This window comes from Haemaphysalis longicornis, unplaced genomic scaffold, assembly GCF_048455015.1.
Source record: "Haemaphysalis longicornis isolate Haplotype H1 unplaced genomic scaffold, Haemaphysalis longicornis Haplotype H1 scaffold_5, whole genome shotgun sequence".
Lineage (NCBI taxonomy): Eukaryota > Metazoa > Arthropoda > Arachnida > Ixodida > Ixodidae > Haemaphysalis > Haemaphysalis longicornis.
Genome location: NW_027526385.1, coordinates 28,461,569 through 28,487,664, shown reverse-complemented (window position 1 = coordinate 28,487,664; position 26,096 = coordinate 28,461,569). Strand labels below are relative to the sequence as shown.

Sequence of the window (26,096 nt, the reverse complement as noted above, 5' to 3'; positions counted from 1 at the left end):
GTCGGGAACGGAATAGCAAAAATTACGAAATCTTAGCAAAACCGCAAAAAGCTCGACCGGCACCAGCACCTCTGTTGTTCCAGCAATGCACACTTCTGCAATCTACGCCATTTTTTTCTTTTGTGATTACTTGATCGATAAAAGTCAATTACCTGTTTGACTGTTTTTTTTTTTGTTGTTGTTGGCACGCGCTCTCACACGACAAAAAATTTGATGATATGTTTAATTGGTAAGTGCCTATTCGCCATGCTGTTACAGCCCACTGTAGTGCGAAGTAATACTTTCGAAGTATTAACCACGAAGTAATGCCGTGGGCGGAGTGCACAGCGGCGCGTGAAATCGCGTTACGCTAACACGTGGCATTCAGCGAGAATGCAGGAGGTAAACGTGTAGATGTGCTTGGTGAGTGCACCACCTGCCTTCCCCGTCTCCGCGTGGGTTTGTAGCTAAATCGGTAAGACAAGGGGATCTCGCTTTGTTACTCTATTTGTTCCAGGTTCGATTCCTGGTGGTGCAAGTAAATTCTTTTATTTGTTCGCGGGAGTTTTCGGTTGACACCAACGGTCGCGAAAGAACCCTTGGGGGGTAGAGGTAAAAAGCTTTGCTTTAAAACTACAGATCAGTCGTACGCCGAATGCGGCTATGGCTTGAAGCTACACCTGGTAGAATACTTAAAGAGCGCGGAAGTATAAGGGAACCATGACAAGCTAGTCGAGTGCATTTGCTTAGAACGATTCCTCGGCACAATACCCGATCCGATGCGCATGTGGACACGAGACACGCCCGAATCAAAAACGGGGGGAAACTGACTAAACTGCCCGATAAATACGCGTGGCACCGCATGCTTTTTTTTGTTTTGTTTTTTTGTTTTGTTTTTTCAGAAGGCCCGACGCGTGGAAAATCGCGAAGTGGGCCACCAGCAGGGAGGGGTCCCGCACAAGGCCAATTTTGATCGGGGAGGAGCCCCTCAGCAGCCGTTTTTCGGGCAAAGGGGAAGGAGCCCGGGAACGGGGACCCGCGACAGTTAACAATTCAAACTGCTATAAGCAACCTGAATGTAAGAAACGGCACTATGACCGGCTTGCTAACATATCTGATTATTTTGGCAGATCATTTTTGGAAGTACGCCTGTACATAGCAATTCTTGCATATGAAACTTGCAGCGGTGTTTTTGTCAGTAGCACACCATCATGCTCACGGTTACCGCGGCTTCAGCTAGTTTCTTCTGCAGGAACCAAACCAGATAAGGACGACGCCTCGTGTTTTGCTTCCTTGAATTTAGAGACGTCTGGATTAAAACAAAAAACACGCTCCGAATTGGGCACCGCAACCGGACAGTTCAAGAAAATTATCACATGAAGCAGGGGTGCAGTTGAGTGCGCTTTTTGAAACATCAGTTATGCTGGGCGTAAAAACACATTCGTTTAAAACAATATGGAGCACTGTATAAAAATAATAAAGTGACGCAACGTTACATTTCCCAAAGTGGCTTTCTCGAACAGCGCTTTCCCTCAAAGACGGCAGCCACCAACGGAAAGCGAAGAGATCGCCCCGTCAAACGTCTATCACAAACCAGCTTTTCACAAGACGCAAGGGCTCTCTCCGTTTCTGATCTCACTTTCCCGCTTTATTTCACCCACCAGGTGCGCAGAGAAGGCTGTCCTTTCAACTGAATAACGAATACGCTTCCCTCACTCATTTTTTCAATCTTGGACTGCGTTCCCGTCTCTCTATAATAACAGCCCGGGTGGCCTCTGCTCATCATACGGGTTCCAGCCCCCCCGTTGAAACAGAGCAGTCGAAACATCGGCTGATACAGCCAGGTAAGAAATCTCCCAAACCATTGAACTCTTTTTTTATTCTACCATACGGTTCATTGCAAGGTTGAACAGCAATGGTCCGAGTATGGAGCCTTGAGGAACTCCTCGGTCTACGGAGTAAGTGTTGACTTCATGGCCTGGAGAGTTCAGTTGTATAGGGCGATGTTGTAGGAAATTTCGGATCCAGGCTCCAAAGTGCATATTTTGTGGGGAATCAGTCGTTTCCAATCTTTACCACCTTATCTGGATGTGCTCTGCCTTTTCACAAGGACAATCGGAACTTTTAACACTACACTCCATCCCGTGTGATGAACAGGACCACATTAGCAAAAATGCGTGCTAATCCCTCTTTATTAGAGGCAATTGTAGAATTCTCTCTCCAGAATGGTCTCTATAAAGTAGTTTGACTCGTGAATGACTCAGCCCTGTATGGGTCAGTGATTCTGTGACAAGTGCGAACTGACTTTCTAATGGGACAAAAAGTGCAAATGTGTTATCGATTACTTTTATTTTCATATTTTTTTTTCCTTTTCCCACTCTCCCCCATCGCCTTCAGGGTCTTATGACCTCCTCCAATAAACAGCCAATCAATCAATCAATCAATCAATTCTACCATAAAGTTTTCAAACATAGGCGTGTAGCCCTTGCCATAGCAATGTTCTGTTAACAGCACAGCTGTTTGTTCATTAAGTTCCGCGGCCAAGTGTTTACAGAGGAAATACCATTAAAGAATACCGAGCGCATGCGCCTAGGGTGGAGGGCCCGGTGTCGGTCAGCTTGACCTTCGAGAACACTTTTCCCAGCGTTCGTGGCGTGATATCTCGCGTGTTGTTCTTCTCGTTAGTTCGCGTGTGTTCACGCCTGAAGTGGGTAGCAAACATGCTGAGTTCGCGATACAGACGCAGTGAGTGCGAGCCAGGTTGTCCCGGGTTCCAGCGCGTGCTAACGCGGTACACTTTGGGAGAGTTGTAAGAGGCTTAAGAGAAGACGATCCGGATATGCCAGTCACGCAAACCTTTCGGTGGCAAGTTCGGACATCCGTGTCAGATGCAACAGCCGCGTTTCCCATGAAGGGAGAGGGGGCCGCCCGCTCGGCCTTTTCTCCAACCTTCCACCACTAGTTGAAGCTGGGACGATTTTTTTGCAAGGCAACGAGAATCCGAGCCATTGATTTTATTTGGTTTCAGTAATTCGTACAGTTAAGCCCAAGGAGCCGGTACACTTTCAAAACAAAATTATAAAGCACTCAGACTGCACGCTTAAGCACATTCATGAGCACTTTCAAGACTTGAAAATAACAGAATCTCTTAAAACACGGAAACTGCCTTGTATAGCCACGACTTTATAGCTCAACTTTTCCTCAAAATGAATCTTTAACACAAAAACACAAAATATGTTTCACGGTATGAGGTGAAACAGTCATTCCGACTTCGTTTTATTGTTGAAGATTTTTCTTCCTAAAACGCCGCAATGATTTTAATTTAAAAGCTGAGATAACAATGAAAAATGCTTCCTTTTTATCAGGAGATATCTCCAAGCAAGTCTCAATAGAAACCGTTCGGCGTAACGTATCATAACTCCATTTTAATCTTCGCCCTCACGAGAAAGCACAGAGCGGGCCGACATGACATCATGCGATACTTGCACCAAGCTGCCGACGTCGGGGCTCCCGTGACGAAGCTGACGCGCTGGCTGTGGTTGGCGCGCGCTTCTCCAGCGTGTGTACACATCATGATTTTGGGACTGACGTCATGCTGCCCGGGCGCCTGGGGACGGTGAAGACCTCGGCCGGTCTAGGCGCTCGCGTGCGCTCGCTCTCGCGCCTGTCCAGAGCGGCAGTGGTACGGCAAGATTGGTGACGTCACGTGATACCCCCTGTCATGGCGGCCGCTCGGTGTTTGTTTTGTCGAACACGAAACTGACACGAATTAACGACGCCGTAAATGAATGTTTACGCTGCACTCGACCATCTAATGTGTCATTCTATAATTAGTGGGCTGGTAGGCACGCATAGCAGCGCAGAAAACGTAACACAAAAATTTCGTGTCAGTACTCTTTTGACAGAAACCTAGTCTAAAAGTGACAAGATATTTTGCTGAAAACACACTCTATGTCGCGTTCTGTGAGATGAGCCCGTGGTGAGAATTCGGTAGGGTTCCAAAATATAATCGGTGACTGTGTGTCATGATCTCTCAGCGAGTTGTTTCCTGGAAACATTGGGGCCATGATCTGACAAACAAAATCTTTGCGTGTCTACGTCGAGGGCAAATGTCTGGCCAGTGCAATGCGGTGAAGGCTGTTATAACACCCAAACACGATAACAGACTGCAGCCAGCTCGAAGATCTCAGACCCATTTCCCGTACGCCTTGTGCGGACAAACTGATGATATACGTCAAACTCAACAGAATGAACAGCTACATGAAAGGCAATGTCTTCCCGCAAACCACGATCTTTCCGAAAGCAGTGATTTGAGTTTCGACTCAAAAACGACGTCATGGGCAGGCCGCGTTGTTTCCCATTCTACACTGTAACCTGTACCATAGTCTACCAAAAATGGAGCACTCAAGAAATAGAACAATATATCCAACCAACCGCAAACTCTAACGTCATGAGCCAAGCATAAACTAATGAAACAATTTTCCGCTACAGCATACCTTCAAGAAACAAGATCTGCCACCTAGAAGATAATTTTCAAGGCTTTTTGAGCTTGCAGCCATTTTGTAACCACCTACACGGGAGAGTGCCCCTGAACGATAACAAGGAAATTCAAAAAGTCACGACTCCTGAGTTACCTCACGGTGCGCAAAAAGCTGTTATTTTCTCGGCTTCAGATGAGAGAGTTAATTGTTAAACCGATGTTACTCGGAATATCCACTCTATAATAAACTTGTAAACGGAAACAAAGAATTCCATATTCTAACACCCCCCCCTCCCCCCCTGTTTTGGTCACCTCAGAAAAACACAGTCTCCCACATCCAGAGTCTGTCATGAATGAAGAGTAGATTTGAATTGCACTTTCCGCTCATTTCGTCGTTTTATTGAGCAGGTCGAGCAGTACTGCTTGCGCTCAACTAAGAAACTGTGAAATACAGTTATGTGTCAACGTTTCCGCCAAGGGAAAAGATGGCCATCAGAGGACAACAGTAGAGATAACGTTGTGATGACAACAATGACTGGTGACACTGCTATCCGTACTAATTTATTCAAGATCACGCCATTTGCCACCATCTAGCAAAAAATTTACTTCACCTTTAAGGAGACCGAAACAGGAATATTCAATGGATACTGAACAAATTAGCCCCAATAGCGGTAGAAGTTTTTTAAGGGAGTAACTATAGTGAACAAAACCATAAAGCGTTTAAGAGAAAGACGTTCGCAAGAGTTCCTTAACTGTGGCTATGTTCTAACCCAACGTACGGAAGCGGACGTCATTATTTTAGCTCCCCCGAAAACAATACTACTTATTTTCAATTTTCTAAATTGTACTTATTTTCTTCTTATTTTAATCTCAACAGTTTTCGATTACCCGTAAAATCCAGATATCAATTTCGGCCTTTACTCTCGTTTCACGATTTCAAATACACTTTTGAATGCTTTTAATAATCGCAGTGCGAACTCATCGTAAAAACACAAGACGAGTGCAAGTGTTTTAGGTTGATTGACGTGGTATCAATGTGCATGTTCTGGCGTCAAGTTCCCCATGAAGCTCTTCGTGCTGTTCTTTGGGGTCACTGCTGTCACCATGGTGATGTGAGTACCATGCACACGTCTCTTACTATCACAAAAAAAAACCTTAGTGAGTGAAGTAACTGAACTTAGTGAAGCTGGTATCAATTTCTTCACTTAATTTTGATAATCACAAAACAGGTATGAACAGGACAGATGACGACATAAGATATCCATGAAGTGCGTGTTGAAGACAAATACAACGGAACTCCAAAACTACAAATGTTTTTTACGTTCCTGTATCGTCTCTTTGTAGTAGTCGGTTTCCCAAAAGCACCCGTACCGAATATTCCACATGCCTTTGCAGTACGGCAGCTTAATTTGCAACGAAACTAAACTGACAGAAGGAAACGCTAGCCAACTTTGCTTCTATGAATATTTCACTAAATCAAAGCAAGCAAGCAGGGGTCGGCGCATGGTATGTTTATGGCACTCTGAACCAGCACTGCTGTAATCAAATAGCCGCATGTAGATCTCAGTATTAAGATGTAGCTCATTTGCGCCAGTGACCATTATTTTTACAGTTTTATACGGGACAATGTTCCTTACCGAAAAATGCAACTTTAAAATAAATAGATACGCAACTAATGGAAGGCTTCTAAAAGTAAAAGAACAGCAATGAAAAACCGAAACAAGACATTTCATTCCCATTAGCTGTTGTTTACATAGCAAGTAGTACAGCGTAAAAATACTCGATCAGAAGTAACCTCCTACGAAGAAATATTGCAAACTTTTGTCGCTTTTGGACTTGGAGTGCCAGCACGAAGAATTTGCTTCAGTGCGAGCTACTTTTGTATTTTTGTGTTTAAATATTGTTTTCTACACGTAGTCTTATTTTGATATCGCCAATACCAAGCGGACGTCTCTTATCAAAAGCGAACACTTTCAATCTCCACTGGTATTCCCTGCTTTGCCTAAATTAGGCGTAATGCAACCTGCATAAACTGTTTTTTCTGATGTGGTGGTTTTGAAAGAATTGGCCTTTATAAAGATTTGTTGTCAGCATTCTCTTGTCTTTTGGCGGGCTGCGTGAGACGAGTTACATACCGACGCATAGATAGTAAAGGAAGATACGAAATTTTTTTGGTACTAAGTTGCGAAACAAAAGACTGCCATATTAAAAAATGAACGAGAAATTGCTGCGAACAATTCCAAGAATAGCAAGTGTGTGCTGGAAACTTTAAAATAAAAGCCCTAACTTTTTAAACTGTAGCAACTGTGATGGAAATACAGCAACGGAGGTGGGTCTTCCAACGAAGTCCTAGCCGGTATACAAGGAAGACACTTTCCACGTATGAAGTGCTGGAAAGTGTTTTCAGAAAGCGTCGGCTATCACCGCGGTCAGCGTTAGACATTATCAGTCTCAACCAATGAGATAAGAAGATGATCATGTCAGATCAGATGAGTAATCCTAGGTAATTTTTCAACAGTGACAAACTGATGCAGAACAATGAACCCAATAAAAACAGGCACCACTTCGAGTGAATATTCGATGTCCGTAGAGACAGATCACCCCCAAACCGCGAAACTTTTCATCTGAAGCTACGACGATCATTTGCACAGTCCCTGCAATGAAGGAAAACGCAAACAACTCGACGAAGATCAGTGTTGTATTTATTTCACACCAGTGTTATTATTTCTAAAACTAGGTATTTTCTGTTGCAGGGTGTCCGCGGACGTCATCCCCGACTGTAGCACCAAGAAGTGTTACCCTGAGGAATGTCCACGCATACGCAACTGTCGGTGCGGAACATTCAAGGATTACTGCGGCTGTTGTCGCTTCTGCAGAACCGTAGGTGCTCTTTGCCAAACGCTCATGCACACCAGTAACAACATCAGAGCAGTGCCGAAAATGGTGACAATCTAGAACAATCTACTTACCAGTGCTTAACCACCAGTGTGATGAATGGCCACGCGAGCGATTGACCGCGCCATTGAACCAGCAGGATATGCAGCAACGACGACGAGGAGGAGCAGCCGCGCGGTGTCGGGATCGCGAGGGCTCGAATGACGACGGCTCTAAGGCGAGCGGCGGAACAGGGCGCGGTTCGTGGGAAACAACCCCGTGGGACGCCTGGTCCACGGGCCACCTGGAACAAGACCGTTGTCACCCGTTGTCAAGGCTCGAGAGCGCGTCTGCTCACGCACGGTCATCGTAGTACTGGTGCACCGATTGTTGACACTCCGTTCCGGCTGTCGGGAGCTGCCGTTCCTGCTGTTGAGCCGCCAGAAACGCATTGCGACGGAATGTGAGCTTAATCGCACCGGGCATTGTCCTCAGACCTCCCGAACTGCCAGAGTGTATTGTGTACCGACAGACTGTGTTGTAATTTCCCCATCGCATCTTATGCTCCCGTCGTGTGCTTGTTCTTCATCTCGTGAAATATAGCGTCAACGTGTTAACAGCGTTCGTCTCCACCTGCGTGGTCCTTGGCCCATTCATAACAAAAGTGGCGAGCCTGCCAGGATCCCACCCATAACATCTGCAGGGAGAAGTTGACTGCTGTGAAAGCACGTGATTGAAGACTCCACCATGGATGTGGAGAAGCTAATGGCGATCGGGACGCAGCTGGGTCTGTCAGGACTGGAACTTCGCCAGTGGATTGACACCCAGCGGGCAGAGCAGCGTGCGGAGAGGGCAGCTGAAAGAGAGGCACTCCGTGAAGCTGCTGAACGAGAAAGAGAGGGACGGCGAGAAGCTGCCGAGATAGCAAAGGAAGCTGCCCAGATGGCCAAGGAAGCTGCCGAGAGAGAAATGCGAATCCTGGAGTTGAAGATTCGTCTTCAGGAAGGGTCGCAAAGCACCAACGTCGTTACTGCCGGGACCGAAACCAACCCAAATGTGCCCTTCGGGAATCCACAGAAGCTCCTGCCCCTGTTTGATGAGAGGCGCGATGACTTACACGCGTACTTGCAGCGGTTCGAGCGCGTGGCGACTGGGCAAGGGTGGCCGCAGGACAAATGGGCTGTCGGGCTGAGTATGTGCTTGTCCGGGGAAGCCCTGACCGTGATTGGCCGCATGACTGCAGAGGAGTCGCTTGACTACACCAAGCTCAAGAAAGTGTTACTCCAGCGGTTCAGATTCACGGCACAGGGGTACCAGGAGAAGTTCCGGAAAGCTCGGGCCGAAGACGGCGAGACGGGAAGGCAGTTTACGGCGAGGCTGTCCAGCTACTTTCACCACTGGGTGGAAATGGCCAACATTCCCAAAACGTATGAAGGACTCCGCGATTTGGTGATTTCGGAGCAGTTCTACGGTTGCTGCCACCCGAAGCTCATGGTCTTCCTAAAGGAACGCGAGTGTGCCAACCTGGGTGTCCTGGCCGACGTCACAGACCGTTTTCTGGAGGCGCAAAGCCTTGCGAACTTAGGGAGTGCTCCAACTGACGCGCCGGACATTATGAGGGGTGCAGCCAACACAGCGGGGAAGGGCAACACAGAAGTGTTCTTAGGCGATCATCCTGAACAACGCGCGCAAGTCCGTCGCACTGTGACCAAAGAACATGAAAACTGCTGCAAGCATGGCCGCCCAGGTGGCAGTTCCGACAATTGTCGAAGCGGGTCGGGAGACCAAGATAAAGTTATCGCATGTGCCATTTACGAGCCTCCAAAGAGAGTCTCAAAAACCAAGTTCCACAAGGACCAGATGTCGCGCTCAACTGGACGTGGTTCCAACTATATTAACACCAGCGCTAGAAATTCACCGTTTCTCGTCAAGGGAATGCCAGTTGTTCCTGGACGAGTGCTAGGAAAATTCGCCAGCGTGCTTCGAGACACTGGAAGTGACACAGCCATCGTCCGCCGAGATATGGTCGACGAAAACTGCTTGACTGGGGTGACACGCTGAGTTGTTCTTCTTGACGGCTCCGTCCAGGAAGTCCCAGAAGCAAAGATCCAGGTCCACACGCCCTATTTGGTGGGAGAGATCACCGCAGCCTGCATGAGTCATCCCATATACGACCTGATTCTCGGAAATATTCCAGGCGTCAGGGAGCCTCACCACCCAGATCGTGACTGGGAGTATGAAGTGGCTGGCGACAGGGAAACACCGAAGAGCAGCCTGGGACGATCACTACGTTCGGAGCCTTGCTATCTGATTTCCGCTGTTGCAAGGACTGAACGACCGCAGACCACACGGTCCAACGTGCCACCGCCTTCGTGCACTCCTTACAACAGAGATCGACTACCCCAAGAGCAGCGCAACGACTACACTTTGAGGTCGTGTTACCGAAAAGTTGGAAGAGAGTCTCGGTCCGAAAGAGGTCACCGCTACACTTTCCGCGAAAGCGAAGGCCTCTTATATCGAGAGTGCCAATTTGCAGTTGGAAAGGCGGTGAAGCAGATGGTAGTGCCGAAAATCTTCCGGGAGTTCATCATCCGGGCGGCACATGAGAACATCACCCCTCGACATGCGGGCATTCGCAAGACTGGTCAGCGAATTTTAGACAACTTCTACTGGCCGGATCTGCTTTTGCAAAGCGTTGGTGACGTCCTGCACCCGGTGGCGTACGCCAGTCGAAACCTGTTGCCACGAGAGGCACGGTATTCGACCATTGAGCGTGAGTGTCTCGCCCTGTATTGGGCCGTCCAGAAATTCCACATCCACTTGTATGGCAAGCCGTTTATAATTGAATCGGACCACCAGCCATTGCAATACCTCCAGACGGCAAAACACGCCAACAACCGAGTTCTGCGCTGGAGCCTGGCGTTGCAAGAATACAGCTTCACCGTCCACTACATCAAGGGAGCCGACAACTTGAGCGCAGACTACATGAGTAGAATTTGATCGCTCTTCAATCCTCTCCGACTGCGTCAATTGATTCTTTTACTTCAGACTGCATTATATGTGTGACGACCTAGAACTGCATCCAGTTACGTTACACTCCCGTTAGGAAGAATAGTTGTCTGGTCCCCTACCAACTTTCTTGAGGTGGGGGTGGTGTGATGAATGGCCACGCGAGCGATTGACCGCGCCATTGAACCAGCAGGATATGCAGCAACGACGACGAGGAGGAGCAGCCGCGCGGTGTCGGGATCGCGAGGGCTCGAACGACGACGGCTCTAAGGCGAGCGGCGGAACAGGGCGCGGTTCGTGGGAAACAACCCCGTGGGACGCCTGGTCCATGGGCCACCTGGAACAAGACCGTTGTCACCCGTTGTCAAGGCTCGAGAGCGCGTCTGCTCACGCACGGTCATCGTAGTACTGGTGCACCGATTGTTGACACTCCGTTCCGGCTGTCGGGCGCTGCCGTTCCTGCTGTTGAGCCGCCAGAAACGCATTGCGACGGAATGTGAGCTTAATCGCACCGGGCATTGTCCTCAGACCTCCCGAACTGCCAGAGTGTATTGTGTACCGACAGACTGTGTTGTAATTTCCCCATCGCATCTTATGCTCCCGTCGTGTGCTTGTTCTTCATCTCGTGAAATATAGCGTCAACGTGTTAACAGCGTTCGTCTCCACCTGCGTGGTCCTTGGCCCATTCATAACAACCAGCAGGCAGCTCAAGGACTGCCTTCGGACTATAACCGCCGAATTCGTAAATGTGACTTAAACCGGTCTTGCTTCGCGCCCGGCGAAGTCGCCGCCAAGACCGAGAGCGGCTTGAACGCGCCTTGAACGACCATCGCGCATCGTAAACGTTCACCCCGCCTTGCTTCGCCAAGTCATGGCCAAGTCGCGAGGAAGCTTGCGCTTCGCCCGACTGGGTGCGAGAGTAACGTAAAATTTTTTCAAAAAACTTTAGTTTTTAACTTGAAAAGTTATTTCTTGAACTTTATTTTTAACATTTTTATATTATTAGGCTAAATCTAAAAAAAACAGTCAGTTGAAGTTATATAAACAGTACGTAGGACAAGCAAGCCTATACAATCCGTTCGAATCCATTTTGAAGCATGTACCGACCGCCCGGATAGCCCGGACCGCCCGCACTTCTCTTTCGGTGTGTTGGCATCGAAGTGTGAGGTGTTTTTGGCGAAGTGTTTGGCGAAGCGAAGTGTTTTTGGCACCGCTGGTTTTGTCGTTTTGTAGTGATGGCTGACGCGAAAAAGTCTGCGGCGCCGCGTTTCACGCCACGAGAGAAGGACCTCCTGATAGACCTGGTGGACAAGCATAAACATATACTGGAATGCAAGAAATCGGATGTGTATTCGGCGGCTCACAAGAATGAGATGTGGAAAAAAGTTGCGGACATGTATAACGCAGTCCACGGCGTGTATCCCCGAGATGCAAAACAGCTAAAGAAAGGCTGGGGGAATATCAAACAGAAATGGAAGGAGGAGAAAGGAGAAGAAAGAAGCGGTCGCTTCAAGACAGGTAAGCGTTCCCTCGAACAGCATTTATGCGTGTGAGATGTGCAAGAGTTTTGCTCTTGTTTTTTTTTTTTTTAGAGGAGGTTGCATGCTTTATTTTGTGCCAATAAGCAAATATATGAGCGCTCACAGGCATTTAACGTGTTTGGGTAGGAACACGTTTTCACCGCTGCATACACGCGATAGCCCATATCTTCCGCGACCCCGGTCTGTTTTTTTTTTCTATTACTGGTAGGGATAAAGATGTATAGATTGCATAACCCTGCTAGAGTCAACGAGGCAGAAAATTTAGAGCCTAGGACATATGCCTGCACGCACCGTTCTGTATGCAAAACTACCATCGACTCAAATTGCTTGCGTGCTCTCGCGATGAATCAGCCCAGGCGTTGTACGCCTCCGGCGGAGGTTGGAAAAAAAAAACAGTTGAACGAACGCGATAAGTTCGAATGCGCGCCTGTTGCTATCTGTAATTTCACGTTTTGGTAGAACCAATTTGTTGTACGGCGGACTGTAAAACAGCCTGTTCAGTTGATCACGCTAGTGTTCTTTTTTTATTTGTAAGCGAAATGGCTATAACAAACGATACCTGATAAGGTACAAAGCTTTTGTGGAGCTCGGGTAGCAAGCAAATCTGTTTTTCTGGAGTCTGCCCAAGCTGCTAGAAAGAGGGGGGAAAAAACTGGGGAGTCTCACAGTGATATTTTTTTTTATTGCCTGTGATATTACCAAACACTCAACTGCTAAACTCAACGGGCTCTGTGCGATTTAGCCACATTTTTTGCTAGCTGATGCTTTGCACTGAACTCGTGTCAATCATTTTCTCGTGCCTTTATGTGGAAGCAGCTTTGCCCAAATTATTCATATTGCTAATATGAGGTGGAGTACTTTATCGTGGTGCTTTTATTACACGCTGTTATTTTTTCAGGTGGAGGAAAGGAGAAAGTTGTCATTACAACGGCGTCCGAGCGGGTTGGAGGCGTGGCCAGCCATATGGCAACAACTCTTGACAACGGCGAGGACTCGGACCTGGCGCCGTACTTGCCACCGGTACTGAGCCAACCAGTGGTTCAGATCGTGCAACGCATGATCACCGGCGAAGAAGAGCCCTCGTGTTCCTACGCTGGTATAGTACTGCTGACACGTCTTGGTATATGCATTTTTACTGTTCATGTTGGAAATTTCACACGCTGAAGCTGCACATGCAGACGCAGTTCTACTTGATTAATGGGGACGCTTCATGCATAAAATTTTGTTCTTTTGCAGTTATCTCTATATTATCCGAGACGCAGACTGCCTTCGAACCTCTCTCCCTCTCGCATGCTGTGCCAGAAGTATCCTTGTATTCATGGGTCGGGTAAGGGGTCATACTGTTTCGCAAAATTAAATTCTTGTGTCCACAATTTTGCCTTTATATGGTGTTTCATTTTAATCAGCTGAAATACATTTTAGCTGTTTTCTCACTGGTCTTACTTTTACACAGTGAGCTGTGTTTCTGGTATTAATTAGCTTTGACGTTACTTTAATAGCAAGACTAGAGCCCAGTTATGCATGCTTTAAATAGATGCCACCCTTTCAGTGAAGTGATAGCATGTTACTTGGGTGGTTACATTGTGCCTGCATCTAGTCAAGCTCAACTCGTGCATTGGTGTGAAAAGCAGTTTAATGTAAAATATCAAGCATGTACTTTCTCCCTTTTAAAAAGTGCCTTAGTTCATAAGAAGTACGATACGGTGGAATAAAACACCATTTTCTCAGCCCAGTTCTACTAGTGTTTAGAACCAGCAAGTAAAGGACACACAGCAAGTGTTATGTTCACCGATTTTATTTCATGTGAAGAAGCCATAGCTGTTTCCGCAATTTTTTTACGTAAGGCAGCTTGTTTTAGAAAAAATTTGTCATGGTTACACTTGGCTAAATAATGGCAACCGCCGAGCGCCCCGGGACGCACCGTGGCTTTCAAGGGAGAAAAAAAAGAAAGAAAACAAACTCCAGCACTGTTGTCAAGTGCTGCCACGCATGTAAACATACAAAAAAAACTGCAGCACTACTGCTAAATATAATTGGAGGCATGCCTACAAGTGTGCTACTCCTTCCTGAGGAGACTAGCAGATCCCGGCACGGCTGCCTCAAGTCGATGACGAAGAGCTGGTGGAAGTGCACAATGCTGAGGGTTACTTTGCATCCACCACTCGCAGCGAAGATGACAACCTCTTCGATGCGTATGACTACGATTACTAGCCCCGTAACTAAACAATGATACTGAAACTTAACTGTGTGCAGCAATGCCCGCCTACAACAGCTTCGTCATTCGTCTTGCGGGTGAGTGTAAGCTTCCTGGAATTTCTTGGTTACAATTTTTCTTCCTGTTGCAGAGGAGCATCAGGCGGATCAACCGGATGAAGACGAGCACGGCCACCCAACTGGTGACGACCTGGCGGTGCCATTCTCGGGTGGAACAGAGGTGGACGAGCTGGATGCTCCCACAGGGGCAGATGCTGCCGTGCTACCTCCTCAGGGTGCCACGGCACCTTCCGAGGACTGTAGCAGGCCACCAAGGGGCCGAATGGCCCTCCTCCACCAGCACCTGGGCACCGAAAATGACCTCCGTATTGCCCTAATTAAGGAGGAGCATGACTTTCGCATAAAGATTTTGAAGGAGGACCACGATGCCACGCTGGCCCTTAAAACTGAAAAGCTACAGCTCGAAATACGGCTGCTAGAGCAGAAAAAGCAGCACCAAGAAAAAATGTTCGAGGTGCAGACAAAAGTAGAAGAGGCGAGGCTGCAGCAAGAACAGTTCCAAGCGAAACTTTGTGAGCTGAGGGTGAAAGTGGAAGAGGCACGGCTGCAGAAAGCACTGGAAGATGTTTAAAACTGAAATGTTCACCCTTATGGTTTCATTATAGTTCTTTTTTTTTTGTAGCGCAACCTACACTACTCTACCGATAAGCGCACGCCTCGATGGAAGGCCACATGTGGCGCAGAACAGTGTGCAATAGAGGAAGACGAACAGGCGAAAAAGAGGAAACACGCTACTGTTGCCTACAGCTTCACTACCTTCAAGTCTTGCGCATTAATTAGTGTGAGCTTCCTTCATTTTTTGGTCTTAAAAGGTGCGCGTGGGTGGGCGTGGTGCAGCTTTAACACAGTCTTCCCCCCCCTCCCCCCAAAAATGCTCAACTTGGCAGGATCAAGCCATGGAAAATGCCACTCTCATTCAGTCAATTATGAGAAGCTCCTCTGAATGAGGAGGTGTCGTTCTTGGGCACCCAGCCGGGAGTCTCTTCCAGAGACTGCTGGCAGATGCCGCGGCTGCCCAGTTCGACGGTTGGCATCCAAGACCGGCACTCGGGAAGCCGGCGGTTGTGGCTCCTTCCTGGCAAGCCCCAAATTGTGCAATGCTGCACAGGCAATGATGATGCGTGCAGCTGGGACGGGCTTATGCTGGAACTTCATGTCAAGGCAGGGGAAGCGCCTCTTCCAAACTCCAAAAGCCCGCTCAACAGAGTTTCGGGTCTTCATCTGGGCCTTGTTGTACCTGTAAAGAAGGGATGCATCGGAACGTTCTTTTTTAGGCACATGTTTTTCATCACTGCTACTTTTGGCTCCATGAATCTCCATGAACCAGGTGAATAGAATATGTTTATTGGCTAGGTCCTCTCCTCACTCTTCTTCAACCATCAAAACAACACTGGTAAATTCTATGCGTCTGTGCACCTGTAGCCACTGCCGAGTAAAGTTTTAACGTGGTATTTATTTTGGTTGTGTGTCGAATAGTTGTAATATAAAGGCTGGCAGTTGGTTTATTTCACATAACAAGTCATAAGCATCCCTGTGTGCCTGCAACTCTAGCAGTGAAGTTTCTTGTCCCCCTCTCCTCTTTTTATTTCTAGTTTCATGGTTTTGCATAACAGTGTGTCATCATGCACACTGTTTCTGCATTGAATATTGGCCTTGCTTTTCGTGTGTCTTTGCTCCTGTTCTTTTTCATTTCTTTCGCTGTCTTGTCTGAATAACTCGCCCTTACAGATGTGTAGTATTGTTTTTAGGGGTTAGTTAGAGCACTTATAGACACTGACGTAACTTTTTCCTTATTTATAAAGGCTAGCTCATACAGTTGTTGTGCTTGCTGTTTTCTTTTTTCATGTTTTTTTGTGAAATAGCAGTTTCCCATTTCAGACTCAATCACGATTGTAAAACCTGCTCATCAATGGCCAAGCTTGTTTTAGTTCTTTTTCTGTCTATAGCCACAAAAGAATTGTTTGCCTGCATTCTGTGTCTCGTTTTGTTATTTTTCGTTCCGCATGCACCCATAGTTCTTTGTATATAAATGTTGCCAAAAGGCCTCTGGAAGTATGGAACAAATAAATGTGCTTTTATGAAACAAACTCAAGTTATTGCTGACATTTCCACCTCATTATTTCGAAATCGCTTGTTACCAGTTGGTAATGCAATGCGTGGAAGCTTTGCATCAGTGAACATGCACAGCACCATGCCAATCACTTGCCTGCCTTCAGGTGTGTTGACAGAGCCAGGATCCACTAGGGGTGTCATGAGGAAAGGGTGGCACGCATAGCCGGCATCCCCCAGCAGCACTCCTGGCACCCTGTTTTCTTCATAGAGTACCCGTACACGGGAATTGTCGAAGATCCGGCTGTCGTGCACGGACCCAGGCCACCGTGCAACAACGTTGAAAAACTCCAGGTTGGGGCCTGTGACAGCCTGCATGAAACAAACTCGTGAAATTAAAATATGCTGCCCAAATAAAGATTGTGGTTACTTGAAAGCAGCAATTAACCCTTTTTACTCAAAATGGTTGTGACTACCAGCCATGCACTTAACACGTTACAAGGAACAAGTTACTTCTACCTAGTTACTAATTTCAATAACGAGTAACATATTTAGGTACTCTTAAAAAAAGGAACGGGTAATGTATTTCGTTCTTTTTATGGCCAAGTAACGGTATCTCATTACTTCTGCGGAGTACCTTGCACAATTCCGCTTAAACGGTCTTGTTATTTTAACTTCTGCATGTGGCTATAGGCACTTTGCGCTTATGTTTGCCTCTAAAGCAGCAGCGCCGTTGTCTACGTTCTTGTGCTTCGGGGCGTCATTTCTATTGTGAATGATGCCATGGTCATCACGGCCACTTGTCGTAGCATTCCCTTCGTGCAAGTTCTGGCACACTGCCCGAGATCGCAAGTCAAGCACGGGCGCCCACACAAAAAGAAGGCATCTGGTTAACGTCATGATAACAAAGGCGAGACGAACGAATAGTTTAGGTGGCGCAGACGAAAATACGTTAGTCATCGATATTGAAACCAGCCAATCAAATCGCAGGCAATGCAAAAGGCATGAAAAAATCGATGCATTCATCACGGGCCGGGATTCACGGCCAAGGAAGTGGGGAAACATCACCGATGAAAACTTCCGAGAGGCAGCTACTGCTTAAGTGCAACAAATACTAAAAAGAAAACAATGAACCATAAAACAAAACAGTTGTGCATTTGATCGTCAAAGTAACGAATTCATTACTTTTCGGGTAACGTGTACATGTCTGGACCCAAATCTGAAAAGAATTGGGAGCCCCACGACTATATGTTGTAATCAGGTTTAGTACAGGAAGAATCACAATATAAAGGATAGTACTCTGTGATGAATGCACTGTTGTCATGGTAACTGCTAGTGAGGTTACAATTACGGAAGGTGAGGAAAGTAAGGTTCCTCAGGCAGTTCAGGCCAACTTTCCCTCATTTAAATACAGAAGCACACAACACAGCTACGTAAAAAATGTTCGTGTGCCACCGACCCTGTTTCGCGTGTTAGCGAAAGCTGTAAATCTGGCTTACCTGAACGTTGATGGAAAAGACTCCTTTCCTGTTTCGAAACACCTCAGCAGTGTCTCCGCCGGGGCTCTTGATCCTGACGTGGGTGCAGTCGATGCACCCAGTGACGCCAGGAAAGCCTCCAATCATATAGAAGGCGTGCATAACTTCCCCGTACTCCTCTGCTTTGTGGAAGTGCACCAGCTCCCGGAACAGGTGCCTTGCGATAAGGCCGGTTACCTTGTTTACAGTGCGGCACACTGTCGGTTGCGACACTTTAATCAGGTCGCCGGTGACGACTTGGAATGTCCCGTGGGCGTAAAATCGCAACGCGACGAGCAGTTGCAGCATCGGGGTGAGCGGTTGCCCACGCTTGTCCGCGTTTTCTTCCAGGGGAAGCATGCGCAGCAGATCACGCACGGTCGCCTTGGTGAACCTGTACCGCGACAGGAACTGCACCTCGTCGTACAGCTCCATCGGGTTCAAGCGGTCACGAAGAAGTGGCCGCGGAATTTTCGGCAGTTCATAAATGCTGCCAAAAACCAAATCCGTGGCTCGGCACGCGAACTCGAATGCAGACAGCCGCTGCATTAGATCCGACCTGTACGTCGCCATGTTTGAAAAGCAGCCGAAGTCATCTTCAAGCTAGCTACGGCCGCGACTTGAAATTTGCCTCGTTTTTTCTCCAAGCCAAGGTCGCCTCAAGTAGCGTTGAAGACACGGAGGGTCTATGAATCGCGGCGGTGCCGTCTTGAGACGGCCGCAAGTCAAGACCGGTTCAAGTCACATTTACGAATTCGGCGGTAAGTTGCACACGATTACATGGAATAAATCGAGCACTAGATCGTATCCCAGGCCGTCCGAAGAATGCCCGTGACAGATAAGCGAAGAGACCCTCTTATGCTATCAGCAGCATAAGAGGGCAGCATAAGAGGGAAGTATATGAGCATAAGTGCAGAAAAGCGGAAAACTGACGCCGTAAAACATGCAAAACTATGTTACTAGGTTATTACCACAGTGTTCTATTGCGACATAATATAAGTCGGCCACTCGGGAGAACTGCCCACCACTTGCAATACGCAAGCGGGAACTGAATATCACGAATATTTTCTCATAAACACAAGTTTTTCACAACCTTGGGCATTCTATTGATAACATAATAGACCTAGCAGGAAACTTGCTATTTTCTTAAACTGAATTCCGCCTAATACGTGGCTTTATTGCTAATGAATTGTGCGCAAGTATGTTTTTACATACTTGCTTCATTTGGTTTATTACGGCAAGTTTTTTTATGTATTTATGTCGAGTTTGCTTACAACGCCGATAAATGACTTTCCAAATTTTCTGTTAGCTTTTTGATCTCTGCGCTCTTCGTGACGTTGCAAGCACGTGGTGACCCTTGGAATTTTGCACCATGTCGCGTGGGGTACGTCCCTGCTTAGAGGTCCGTCGTTGAGTCCTGCGCAACACAAACGTGCCCTTCACCAGCCGAAGCACCCGATATTGCAGACCAACGAAAGTTGTGACACTTTCTTTTTCGCCAAACCACCGAAACAGACCTCAGCCTTCAAGAGCCGTGTTTACGATGGTCCAAGCAATTACAGCTTCCGAAGTTCCCCCGTCCCGCACTAGTTTTCTCTTTACTTGTGATTCCATCTATTATAGGTTTTCTCGTTATCATATTTAGCAACACGATTTTAAAACTCTGCTTTTAAGGCCTTGTTTCTCGGTCGTTTTATGTTTACCCAGTCTAAAATCACTACTGGAATACCGCGAATACCTAACAGCCATTCCTGTCGCAGGACAAAAACTTTGTTGGGACAACAGATGTCCTGTTGTCACGACAAATCTATCTGATGTTACGACACACATTTCTGTCCTAACGACAAAGTCAATTTTTTTCAAGGACAAACATTTCTGCAATCACAACCGAACTGCCGTTTACGCTACTCTTCACAGTGTAAAATAACATTCAAACATTGTGCAACTACTTGTGGAACATCACGATCACGACAAGACCGGAATTCGGCAATACGGAACATCAAACTTTGACAGACATATGACACACGACCGAACATCAGAATCACAACACAACAAGAATACGACAAGGTGACAGTACGACACGCGAAAATCCGACAAACTACAGACATTTTTCTTGTCTTTTTCGCCTGGATTCTCAAAAAATAGCTCATACAAACGACGGAGACTGTCCAACATTCAGGGTGGCGTATGTTACTGTTCGGCAAAAAAAGAGGCTGACAGAAGGGGTTCTTTCTAATATTGCGAAAGGTCGAACCCGCCGTGTAGTTGGATGGCCCGAGGAATATTCACATGTCCTAGAGCAACTATTTCCAGCACTGTTGCGGTTTCCTGCCTTGAAGCGCTCGTCGAAGTGAACGTCGAATACACCTTAACAAACGAATTATACAGCCTTGTTTAACGGCCTGTACCGGAACATCTCATGACTGCTCCTCTAAACATGCCCAGTCATCCTGTGGGTGAATGTCAGTGAACTCCAGCTCCTCAACAAGTATACATGTGAACATACCACTGTTCCGTGAACTTTAGTTTAAACGAAGACCTCTTCAAAGATTTTATTTGCTGAGAGGTGCGAGGATGCAGGCTAAAACTAAAGGCTACAAAAGCCTGACACAGGCCCCAGCCCCTTTGGTGTAGTTATCTGGGAGCGTGTGTACAATTGTTAGTGTAAATTAAAAATAAGTGCGACCCGACCACTGAACCCTGAGGTACACCAGAGTGTGTCTCGTAGGGGTTATTTGTAGCCGTTTGCTGTACCGAATTGCGAACGATAAGTAAGAAAAGATTCAATTTATTTGGAAAGATTATCATCGATATTTAGTTGGCATAGATTATGACACATAAGTTTATGAGGGACGATGTCAAATGCCTTGCTAAAGTAAAAAAAATATAACCTGCATTAGACGAACGATCAAGCATACGGTGAAGACTGTGTGTAAATGTTACCAGTTGAGTTCCACAAGAGCATGATTTCCGGAAGCCGTGCTGTCCCGACGTGAAAAATGAGTTAGATTCGTGAAAATTAACCACATTAGACAAAATAACATGTTCGAGCATTTTACAACATGCTGTGATGACTGAAATATGGCGGTAATTGGCGAGATCAGATTTATTTCCAGTTTTGTACAGGGGAACCACCTTCCCCGTTTTCTACGCAGCGAGTAACGTAAATGTATTCAGTGATTGTTGAAAAAATTTTGGTTAGTAGTATAGAACATACGCATTTGTATTTTTCATAAACTTTGCAGTAATTAGGTCAAAACCAGAGGATGAATGATTCTGTAGACCATCAGTTATTTTGGAAACGCCCAAAACATTGACAACAACTTCAGACCTGACAATAAATTCGAAATGTTGGACGGCCGGAAGCTTATCAACAGTACTGTTAGAAAAGTTTTTTACAAAGGTGTCGTGTAAAACAGACGCACATATAATAAAAGGCACAGAATTGTTACAGGCACCCTCGAGACCAATGTCATCATGAGCGGGTGGAGTTATGACTCGCCAAAATTTCTTAATGTTAGTCTAGCATAGACGTCAGTACTGTAGGCCAGAATTATTTTTCAGCATTGTTTTATTGCACGGACGTAAGCTTCAGTAGCGACACGATAAGTATCCCAGCGAGTTCTAGTAGGGTAATCTTCGGCTAATCGGTAAAAGCGCTTCTTATGGTTGGACAGGCACTTGATATACGAGCTGTACCATGATGCATGGGGATAAGCTGTAACTACATTATTCGGAATGTATTTATCCATTAGTTGGTGATTTTTACTCGAGAATCAATGTCAATTACCATGAACAGATCGGTCATGAAAGTGCAGCAAGTATGTGTCGATAAAGGCTGACAATCCGTTGTTATTAGCTTCGAAGTTAGCGTTCTTGTAGTCACGAATATATTTTTCTCTGTTGCTTTTTTGGAGAAATTGCGTTAATGTGAAATGTCAACTACAAATGATCACTCAGTCCAGAGGAATAAGTGAGAAATTAAGCAAAATCAGGTGGGTTCGTTAAGATAAGGTCTAAAGTACTTGCTGTGTTATTTATTGTTCTAGTCGGTTGTGTTATCACTTGGCTTAAAACTTGCTTCACTCAAAAAGGCCAATACGTGAGGCGTTAGCGTGCTCCAACAAATGTTAGGAAAGTTAAAGTCACCCAGTAGAAAAAGGCACGAGGAAGAAAAGCGTGTAGAAATTGACTTGATTGCGTCATGTAGATCATTGATAAACGCAATTGAGGAAGAAGGAGATTGACAGGAAACACCAAAGACTATATTTTGATGGTGAAGCGTCATAGAGGCCCACATTTTTTCTAAATGACCTAATATGCAGCAGTTTGATGGAATAGGTCTTGATATGGCTAAAAGAACGCCTCCGCCACGGCGTTTTGTACGGTCGCAACGATAGATCAAAAAGTGAGAGGCATTGCAAAAAATTTCCCTGGCGCGCACATGAGTGCAAAGTCATGTTTTTGTTAGTGCAATAACGTGGGCGGAACATATGTCAATCGGCGATGACAACGACTCATGTTTGTTAAGTACACTTCTTGCATTGCAAAAAAGAATGGAAATATTAGGTAAACAAAACGATGAACAAAGATTACCTCTCCCTTCGTTTTCCTACGATAAGCAGGAGAGGCGGCACTGGTAGTACGGTTGAAGCGCGCGTCTCGTGTTTCAATTTGCTGTACGGCGTCAATGCTAGCGTTGTAGATGTAAGATCTCTTGTCTATAATTAATATTCTTTTGTAGCTGAGTTTAAAAGGGGATCCAGGCTGTCGTTTAGCGAATTCGATCAGTTTTCTTCTTGCAATGCGAGTGGTAACAGAAACCTTCATTTACAACAATGTCCGTAAGTTTGAGTTGACTGCGTAGGGAAAGTACTTTTTGTTCATGTTTGAAATCGCTAAACTTAATAATGACGGGGCGAGATTTGTGCGGTGAAAAGGACCCTAAACAATGCTAACGTTCTATTGAGTCGGGTTGAAAAGAATCCATGACGGAACATATCACAGATGTTAGTTTTGCTTCTGTCTGTTCACAAGTTTCTTTAGCGTCTGGTTTGTCCACACGGGATATTAGATTATCGGGGTGGTTGGTTAGGCCTGTAAGTGATTGTTCCGTTTCGGAAAGCTGCTCTCCAAACAAGGGGGAAAAAGCCTCAGATTTTTCTTTCACCTCGTCGACTCTTTGTTAGACGGTGGTCATTTTAGTTTCGATGCTTTTTTGTCCTTCTTTGAAGCTTTTATGTCAGCGGTGACTTCGGCTTGAAATTTTGTACTTTCCAGCGTACGGTCGTGCACTTCTTTCAGTAATTAGATCATTAACTTGGTTTGCTCAGCGTGATCATCGGGTAAGCATTCGGAGTCATCAACTTACTTAGGGTGTGCATGAGGCGGACCAGGGTTATCCTCTGTCTCCAGAGCAGACAAGAGCAGAGCAGAGCAGTAGGCCATAGAAAAACACTCGCAGACAGTGTCAAATAAGACCCGTGGGCACAGGAGTAGCAATAAACATCCGTCATAACACATCTTACAGTAAAGTGAATATGGTTTACACACCTGAAATGCGTGAAGTAGCGTATGAGGAAGCATTTTGACGACACTGCTTCCGTGCCCACTGAAGATGACACTTGCATACCTGCTGCTTGCTTAAATACAGGGCGTCGAAAGGTGATGACGTTGACCATAGGACTGGCGGGCTGATGAAGAGGGCTTGCGCAGGGGGGGGGGGGGGGGGCGCGTATGGGGAATCCACGCATGGGCGCAATCCACACACAGCGCACCGTTTACGATGGGAAAGTGGCCACCGTAGTTAATCGGCAATCCAGGTATCAGCAACGAAGGCTCACAGGCGAGCAATTAGGAAGCATTCTGATGACACTGCTCCCATTTCCACTGCGACGAAGTACATACGAAACGAAGTACAAGATAAAAAACTCATGTTTGACGAATCGAAAATTCAAGTGCGTGTCTCCGTGATTTTCTGAAGTCTTCTTTCTGCCCCTATACAATCCGCTTCAATAAAGAAACTATCGTGCCATCTTTCATTCAAAAATTCTGGCTCATTTCAATTACTCCACTTACAAGTCCACATACCGAAATGTTTCTATAGATTGTGGGCGCTCAGTGGAACACGGCAGGCTTTAACTGGCTTGAGCACACCACCACTGTGCTCATCGTGAGCAGAGAAAGGAAGGAGCGGATGAGCGTAAGAGGTGCGCGGGAAAGATAATAGTGGCATTTGCGTCACAAGTGTGCGTTTTCATATTTCTTTGTTTTTTTAGTTTTAGTTTTGCATTTTAAATTTCTCTTGGTTGGGTCCACGTGTCTATTTCATAGTAGCATATATGAGCGTGTAAATCAACTCATTTTGTTAGTCTGCACTGTCGGATGTGTCCTCTTCTGTTCATGCTGTCTTTTTAGCGCGATTTTATTTCCCACCTGAATTGACAACGGCGGGTAGGGACGGAGGTGGCGCGGGCGGAGCTGCACGTACCAGTTTCGCTAGTTAATTATCTGTAAGAAGAGGCACAGATTTGTCGCTTGAGCTACATTGGCCGAGGTCGACCAGTTCCGCGCGACACCTGGGGAGCCGTGCTCCGCATGCGCGAGGAGCAGTGACGTCTCAAGGCGCACAGCTGGCGCGCCTGAGCCACCGCCCCCGCGACTGGTAAGCACTGGATTGAATTGTATTGGATTACATTGGATTATATTGGATCGGATTGGACTAGACTGGACTGGATTCAATTGAAAATCGTTTCAGCAGCAGTAAGCATGATAATCAGCTAATCCTGGACAACTAGGAAACCTAAGAATAACCCGCTGATCGTCAGCTCATGCTACGTAATATCCTGGCATAGCCGAGCTAAGCCACTGCTAATTTTTTGCGTATTCATTTTACCTCGCCTACGTGTTGCTGCTTTAAATCTTTTATGCATTGAGAGTGCTTGAACGTGAGTGAATAACGTGCACAGAATGTGTCCCCACTTCCTGATGTTTGCTCTGTTCGCTAAAACTGTGAACGCGCAGTGTCCGGGAGGCGTCTGCTGGATATCCCTCAAGGATCCCTGCGCGAAGGGCACCAGCTGCGTTCTGGACAACCCGGACAGGCCCAGTATTCCCTATGGCCCCGGACACTGCAAACCCGGTCCCAGAGGCCGCTACCCTTAAGCAGCTGGTTTACGATGATGCGACAAAATAAAGCTTTGGGTGCTTTTACGTTTCACAGATTTTATCTTGTTATTTTGGCTCTCCTTTCATGTATGTTTTGCCACTATTAGCTCAACTAACTCCACTTTATAATTTCTTTTTGAGGCCTTGTTTCAGTGTTTCTATGCTTGCACACAACTGTAAGTTGGAGTGAAACTTGGAGGCTCACTAAGAGGGTTCAGCTTAAATTGAGGACGACTCAGCGAGCAATAGAACGAAAGATCAACATTAAGGGGAAAGAGAGAGCGGAGTGGGTCAGGGAACAAACGCGTGTTAAGGACGTATTAGTAGAAATTGAGCAAAAGAAATGGACGTGGGCAGGGCATGTAACGCGAAGGCAAGATAACAATTGGTCATTAAGGGTAATAGAGTGGATCCCTAGAGAAGGCAAGCGTGGCAGGGGGCGGCCGAAAGTTAGATGGGCAGATGAGATCAAGAAGTTTGAAAGGATAAATTTGTGGCTGTTAGCAAAAGACCAGGAAAATTGGAGATTAATGGGCGAGGCCTTTGCCCTGCCCTGCAGTGGTCGGAGACATGATGATGATGATGATGATGATGTATACACAATGTGGGGTTTTCCTCATTTTCAGCTGCTTGAGTTGTATTATAAAAAAATATACTCGCTATTCTAGTCTTGCGAGAGTAGATGAACAATGAACCTTTCACCACACGACAGAAAGCTGCCACGTACTTACGTTGAAAGAGGAACGAATATTTCAGTTCTCTTGACCGTTTTCAGCGGTCATACATAAGAAAGACGTGTACATGCTCTCCGTGAATTTATTTTAATTTGATTTAAACTGAAATGCTACTTAATAGCGAAAACTTATCTATTCCTAATGCATATCCGAGCGGTGACACATACTATAAGCTTGTCCAAATCATGCTTCCAGCTTCGCGCCACTTTTGTGGCGACAGCGTTCTCTTGGCTCTAGCATCGGGATGTTAGTTTTCTATAGACGCGCATGGCAGACCTATCAGGCGCACATCATGTCACGTCCTCCGCCGTACATTCAGAGAGGCACATAGCCACGGCCGGATTTATAGATAGCGACCTGCCCATGCCCGCCGATTCTGCGTACCGAATTTGTTAGTGCTTGTTTGTATTTTAGGTGCGTAGTACCTTAGAACCGCACAATGGCCGTCCGCGTCCGTGCACATATCATTTAC

The 26,096-nt window shown here is 46.4% G+C and overlaps 2 protein-coding genes across 2 annotated transcripts; both read left to right on the top strand.

Moving 5' to 3' along the window:
- The first annotated feature begins 1,702 nt into the window (after positions 1-1,702).
- On the top strand, positions 1,703-24,900 carry LOC144138006 (8.6 kDa transglutaminase substrate-like). Its single transcript, XM_077670038.1, has 4 exons — positions 1,703-1,823; positions 5,516-5,571; positions 7,213-7,339; positions 24,747-24,900. Exons 2-4 carry the CDS (start codon positions 5,522-5,524, stop codon positions 24,885-24,887), a joined length of 318 nt encoding a protein of 105 aa, XP_077526164.1. The 5' UTR covers positions 1,703-1,823; positions 5,516-5,521; the 3' UTR covers positions 24,888-24,900.
- Positions 12,713-15,393, top strand: LOC144138005 (uncharacterized). Its single transcript, XM_077670037.1, has 2 exons — positions 12,713-12,979; positions 14,229-15,393. The coding sequence occupies exons 1-2, from the start codon at positions 12,847-12,849 to the stop codon at positions 14,726-14,728; spliced, it is 633 nt and encodes a 210-aa protein (XP_077526163.1). The 5' UTR covers positions 12,713-12,846; the 3' UTR covers positions 14,729-15,393.
- Positions 24,901-26,096: the final 1,196 nt, after the last annotated feature.